General features: G+C 45.8%; 1 protein-coding gene across 1 annotated transcript; it reads right to left on the reverse strand.

Moving 5' to 3' along the window:
- Positions 1–542: 542 nt before the first annotated feature.
- On the reverse strand, positions 543–5,797 carry LOC144616817 (keratin, type II cytoskeletal 6A-like). Its single transcript, XM_078449186.2, has 9 exons — positions 5,258–5,797; positions 3,804–4,018; positions 3,411–3,471; positions 3,158–3,253; positions 2,872–3,036; positions 2,257–2,382; positions 1,190–1,410; positions 935–969; positions 543–823 (listed from the first exon to the last, which is right to left on the reverse strand). Exons 1-9 carry the CDS (start codon positions 5,795–5,797, stop codon positions 588–590), a joined length of 1,695 nt encoding a protein of 564 aa, XP_078305312.2. The 3' UTR covers positions 543–587.
- Between the last annotated feature and the right edge of the window lie 846 nt (positions 5,798–6,643).

Raw genomic sequence — 6,643 nt, forward strand, 5'->3', positions numbered from 1 at the left:
CTGAAAGAGCTCAAGAACAACTGATGACAAATCAAGACAACAAAATGATAAATTATACAATAAATTTGTTTTATTTAGCAATTAGAAGAGAGCAAGGAGCAGAGGGAATGTCAGAGGGATACAGATTTCTACACTGTAGAACTAGTCACTTGTGCTTTCACAACCACTACAAGAGAGGAGGTGCCCAAAACAGAGAATATGGGAGAATTCATGGGTGCATGGAAACAAGGAGAAAGTGCACTGTTCAGGAGTAGGACCCAGGCAGGTTTCTGTAATGAATATGGGCAGAGGTAATATCCTACTAATGCTCAGCCTACTAACGGAACAAAGAGGCAAGAGTAATGTTTTGGTAACAAAGTGAGGGCCCCAGTTGTGGTTGTATTAAGGTACAAATCAGAGGTTGAATTTCTATGCTGAGCAATGGAAACTTAGGTGGACCAGGTATAGGCAATGATGAGAAATGAAGGCACTCAGCAGGTTCTGCTCAGAGAGTAAGAGAAATCAGAGACGGGAGAGTAGAAGCAGCCTGAGAGAGGGCAATCCAGTTGCAGATGGGACAACGTGGGGCCAAGAGCTGATGGCAGGACTTAGTGCTTGTAGCTCTTCCTGCTGGAGGATGAGGTGGTGGTGTATTTGATGGTGGAACTGCTGCCCCCAGAGGAGCTGAAGCCACCCCCAATGCCTCTGCCACTGCTGGAACTGAAGCCAGCTCCCAGGCTGTGGCCGCTGCCATAGGAGTAGCCGCTGCCTCCGCCCAGGCCTGCACCACTGCCCACACCACTGGCACTGCCATAGCCACCAGAGATGGTAGACTGCACCACAGCTGTGAAGGGGAGGGAGACAAGGACACACAGGACACAGTGAGCTCATTCTGCCAGTCTGAATCTTGTCAGAAGAGCTAAGGGCAAGGGAGAGGGGCAAGCCAAGTACTTACAGATGTTCACTTGTCCAACACCTTCCCCACTCAGCCTAGGAAGGGAGAAAACACAGGGACCATGAGACCTCAGACAGCCACCACTGGACCAGAGTGGGAAGCCTCAATGTGAGGATAACCCATGAGCAAACTGCCTTTTAAGATTCTCTGAGAGTCATGATTGTGGCCATAACTAGAATGCCTTCAACTTGTGCTCATGGCCAGACATCATGGACATGTATTCAGAGGTTTGAGGAGCTTGTGTGAGTTACCCACCTGGACTCCTCACCCTCCAGTAGCTTCCTGTAGGTGACAATCTCCAAGTCCAGGGCCAGTTTGGCATTAATCTGCTCCTGGTACTCCTTCAGCAGCCGGGCCATGTCCTGCTTGGCCTTCTGCAGAGCATCCTCCAGATCAGCCAGCTTGTTCTTGGCATCCTTGAGGGCCATCTCCCCACGCTGTTCAGCATCAGCAATAGCGGACTGCAGGTTGGCACACTAGAGCAAGAAGATAGGCAGAAGGAACTCATAATGTAGTTCTCCAGGAGAGTAGCCATACTTCTTTCTAGTGAGGAACAGTTCCAGAGCCCAGATACTATGGTAAGGGATTTCTACCACATGTTTTCCAGTCTTTTTCTGTTCTGCACAACTTACCCAGACTGGGAGCCACTTGAGAACACCTGTGCCATTTTTAAACCACCCTCCATGAGGGGTGGGTGGGAGACCTTATGTTGGACCAAATACCAGCATACTTGGAAGAAATGGACCCATTCATTTGTTTTGAGTGCTGTCTCCAAAGCTAAACCATCACCTTTTCTGATTATCTCATGGGGATGCCCCATTAACTTACACAAAATCACCAACATCTGCACCTAAGGTATGAGTTTCATTGCTAGCTGCTGAGATCTTGTCTTCCTTACTCCTAAGGGCTTCTAACATGCTTGGGAAATGGGTCTTCATCCTGGGTCATTGCTCAACACTCTATTTCAATTGAATGTTGAACAGATTTGGAACAGTCTTGCCCCACTCTGGAACTCCCCTTTTCTTTCCCCACTTGTTTCTTATACTCCTAAACCAATCATTCTCCTTAAGTAATCTCTTTCCAAAGTCCCTGGACAATCTTTTTACAGTCTAATTGAAATTGTTCCTGTCATGTGATTGTATTATCTGTAGGGTTGGCACCCATCTGTCCTAACATGTGGGAACTCACTGAGGGTGGGAGCCGCATGCACCCCTCTCTTTGCTCTTCCCCCAATTCCCAGCATTTCCCAAATGGTGGCTGATGGCTGCCTGGTGGTCGAGTGAGGAAGCAATGCTTATCTTCTCCAGAAGCCCCTACCATACCTGCTTCTTGACATGGTCGATCTCAGATCTCAGCCTCTGGATCATGCGGTTGATCTCAGTAATCTCCTGCTTGGAGTTGCGCAGATCATTCATCAGTCTGCCTGTGGTGGCCTGCAGCTCCTCATACTGGAGTCCAGAGGGAGAGAAGGTGGTGCATATGGGCATTCATGACTTGAGTTCTCAACCAGGCATTTAACACACCTGGAGCTAGTGACTTCTCACCAAGGCATTTTAGAGAAAGTTGATGTGGCAAAGTCACTGAATACTGTACACTGATCACAGACCCTCTTTTTAATGGAATGCTGGCTGCCTAGTTCAGTTGAAGACCAACAATGTTCTATATTATGTTTCTGAGTGAGCCAGCATCAGAGTGAAGACAAAAGCAAGAATCACTAGATCCTTATCTATGTAGCTACCTTCCTGCACTTGAGTTCTTTGACTTAATTGAACTTGGACATAAATTCTGTGAATGCCTACTCTATGAGAGCAGGTTACATATCCTGCAAGAAATCATCAGCATCCTTGCAGTAGACTTTCCCAGCGAAAGGTGTAGCCTTGCTGGTGTCTAGGAAGAGGACACAGGCAATCCTGGGCACCTGTCAACTCAAGGCTCACCTTGCTCTGGTACCAGGACTCAGCCTCAGCCTGGCTCTTCTGAGCAATCTCCTCATATTGGGCTTTGACTTCAGCGATGATGCTGTCCAGGTCCAGGTTACGGTTGTTGTCCATGGACAGGACCACGGAAGTGTCTGAGATGTGGGTTTGCATCTGAGCCAGTTCCTGCAGAGCATAAGATCATCAGATCATCTTTCCCTTGGCCTTACAGACGTACCCCACCCCAAGATCCTCCACCCTTGGCAGAGCCCCATCACAACAAAAAAAGAGGAGTGGGGATGCTTACTGCTTCATACAAGGCTCTGGTGAAGTTGATCTCCTCTTTCAGAGCCTCCACGTAGGCTTGGAGATCATCATTATTAATGTATGCAGCATCCACATCCTGGGGAACAAGCCAACACCTTGGAGTCAGCTGAGCCTTTCTTCCCAGTCTGAACACCTTTTAGTCTCCCCATCTACTCCCCTCTTGGATGTGTGCAGGGGCCAAGAGTCCTTTCTTTCTAGAAAGGAACATGAACCCCTGATCTTCAGCAGCTCACCTTCTTTAGAGTCACAAATTCATTCTCTGCTGCTGTGCGCTTGTTGATTTCATCTTCGTATCTAGACACAGAAGAGGGTAAGACATAATTGAGCCAGTGGCAAGGATGATACAGAAAAAGTGTCCTGGAATCCCAACTTTCCATAAAAGAGATATACCCAAAATGAGCTTCCTGTCAGTGAGCCACAAAAATGACTTTTTGTGGTTCCTAAATTGTTTTCTCTCCCTATCCACCTCCATGACCCTTTGTCTTTTGGGTTTGTTTTAGGTAATAATTGTGATTTTCATTTCCATGGACGTGTTTTGCTATGGAATCAGGCCCACATCTTGACCTGGTCACCCAATAATCTTGAAGACTTCGGGGAACTGAACTCCTTTCTCCCCTTGAACTCACTTGTTCTTGAAGTCCTCCACCATGTCCTGCATGTCCCTGAGTTCTGAGTTCATTTGGACCTTCTCCCCCTCTAAACTCTCCAGGTGTCTCCTGAGCTTGTTGATATACTGCTCAAACCAGGGCTCCAGATTCTGCCTCACAGTATTGGTGCCCTGCTCCTGGAGCAGAGTCCACTTGGTGTCCAGGACCTTGTTCTTCTGCTCCAGGAACCGCACCTGGAAGAGAGAAGATGATTATTTGCCAGAGAGAGCAAAGGTGAAAGAGATGTTACTTGTCAGGTGCCCAGGCATGTCTGGGTAGTCACCCAGGTGGGTTATTACGGAGCATGTACAGAGGGTCAGGCTGACAGTGTTGCACCCCCAAACCTATTTCCTTCCCACCCTAGCAGTCCTAGTGTGAAATTCTTCCAGAGACCTATGATGTCTTCTCACTGACTAAGCTATATAGCGCATCAGTGACTTTCAACATTTCTTCTCTTTCTATTGAAAAGCACAGCCATACATCTAGTTAAAAATAGTATTTCTCCAGGTGGCTATATGGCTCAGTCAGTTACGTGTCTGACTCTTGATTTTGGCTCAGGTCATGACCCCCCTGTTTTTAGATTGAGCCTTCTGTTGGGCTCTAGGCTCTCTGCCTCTTGATCTGCCCCTCTCCTGCTCTATCTCAAAATAAATGAATGAATGAATGAATAAATAAATAAATAAACAAACAAACAAACATTAAAAATATTATTTTCCTATTCCACTGCACAAAGTTATTTTTTTTTAATTTTACCTCAGTTAAGGGATTGTTAAACATGCAGACTCTAATGATTTAATCCAATTCAGTTAATGATTGGATTCCATTAACTTCTGCTTTAGTGCATGATTTTCCTGTACAACAAATGTCCTAATGGTCATGCTCTAGTTCTATACATTTAGTATTTCTATGATATATAAACATTTCTGAGTCTTTTTTTTCTAATCCAGCCAGAAATCCTTTTTCTTTTCTTTTCTTTTCTTTTCTTTTCTTTTCTTTTCTTCTCTTCTCTTCTCTTCTCTTCTCTTCTCTTCTCTTCTCTTCTCTTTTCTTTTCTTTTCTATTCTTTCACCCTTTTCCTCATGTCCAGAGCCCTAGAACAGTTTTCCACTGGAATTATTATTTAATCTCTTAGAATGTTCAGCAGGTAAAGCTGACCGATTCTATTCTCTCATTGCCATATTTTGCTTCATGGATAACACAAGTTGAGTATTGTTCCCTGGCTGGGTTGAAGGACATTTAAAAGACCCAGTGGTTTCAAGTGATTTCCATCGCCTTCTGCCTGTTGTCAACATGGAGGCCATCTGACATCCCAGGGGAGAGCTCCTCTGAGTCCCCTTCTCCCTCCCTCCTGAATCTCACCCCAGTAGGACATTCACTGATTGTCTAGTCTGGGGAGCCTGCCATCCCAGTGGAGGCAGGTCTTCCTGGCTCACCTTGTCGATGAAGGAGGCGAACTTGTTGTTGAGGGTCTTGATCTGCTCCCGCTCCTCAGTCCTCACCCGCTGGATGGTGGGGTCGATTTGCAGGTTCAGAGGAGTGAGGAGGTTCTGGTTGATGGTGACCTCTTGGATGCCTCCAGGGGGGCACACAGGGAAGCCAGAGCCCCCATAGCCACCAGCAAAACCAGCTCCACCACCGAGCCCAAAGCCACCACCAGCTGCGGCACCAAAACCAAATCCACTGGCAGCTCCACCTCCATAGCCAAAGCCACCTCCAACTCGGCCACCATATCCGCCACTGATGGCACAGCTGCCCCCTCCGATGGAGATCCTCTTGGAGCCGCCCAGGCTATAGAGGCTCCTGCTCCCAAAGCCAGCTCCTCCACACACTCCACCGAGGCCACCAGTGCCCCTGGAGCGGGACACAGAGACACTGCTGAAGCCAGAGCGGCAGACCCCTGGGACTCTGGCTGAGCTGGTGCTGAAGCCACGGTAGCTGACACTTTGGCTCCTCACGGTGGATTTGCTAGACATGATTCCTGAAGAGGGAAGGCTGAAGAAAGCGTGAGAGGCTGGAGGGTAGAGCTGAGAGGAGCAGATCTGTGAGATGAGCCTCTCGGCAGCAGTTTATATATGGTGAAAATGGGCTGGGCTCTGTCCTGGAAGGTGAGCTTGTAGATTGGGAAGGGTTGGGCATTTACAAACAATAATGTCACATCTTGTATATTAGAAAAGTTATGAAATAATGAAAATTTCATTTTTGGCTTCCTTTAGTCAGGGAAAATATCTCCAGTCTTCCAGCTTTGACTTGATCTCAGTATAACGTGACTATTCTCAATTCACTGAGGTAGGAGTAGTTACTGTCTCAAAGTTCTGCATGTTATGCTCGTGTATGAGAAATTAAGTGCACTCCTCTCCACCTGTGTTGTACCCAGCAGAGATAGGATACTGAAATAATCTATTTCATATGCCTTCATAGTAACATTCTCATTATTTTTCATTATTACAGAAGTTAAATATGACTTTTCTTTTGCTCTTATGTAAAATTTCACCCACATAAAGGAGTAACATAACAACATAATCAGTCCCTATATTCTTATCACTCAGCTTTATAAAAGTCATTATCTCAAAACCAGTATGACAGCTTCCATATTCCTACCCTATTCCTTGACGACTGTAAATTATTGGAAAACAAATGTCAGAGATCATATTGTCTTGTTTGTATATAATTCTGTATTTATGTCCGAATGAGAGACACTTAAAAATATAACCAAAGTACCATTTTCATATATTAAAAATGTATATATTCATTAACATCAGCAGGTATGTATTCAGTTCAATATACCTCTTGGTGTTATTTATTTTTTTATTTTGGTTGTC

Source organism: Panthera onca, chromosome B4, assembly GCF_046562875.1.
Source record: "Panthera onca isolate mPanOnc1 chromosome B4, mPanOnc1 haplotype 2, whole genome shotgun sequence".
In the NCBI taxonomy this organism is placed as follows: domain Eukaryota; kingdom Metazoa; phylum Chordata; class Mammalia; order Carnivora; family Felidae; genus Panthera; species Panthera onca.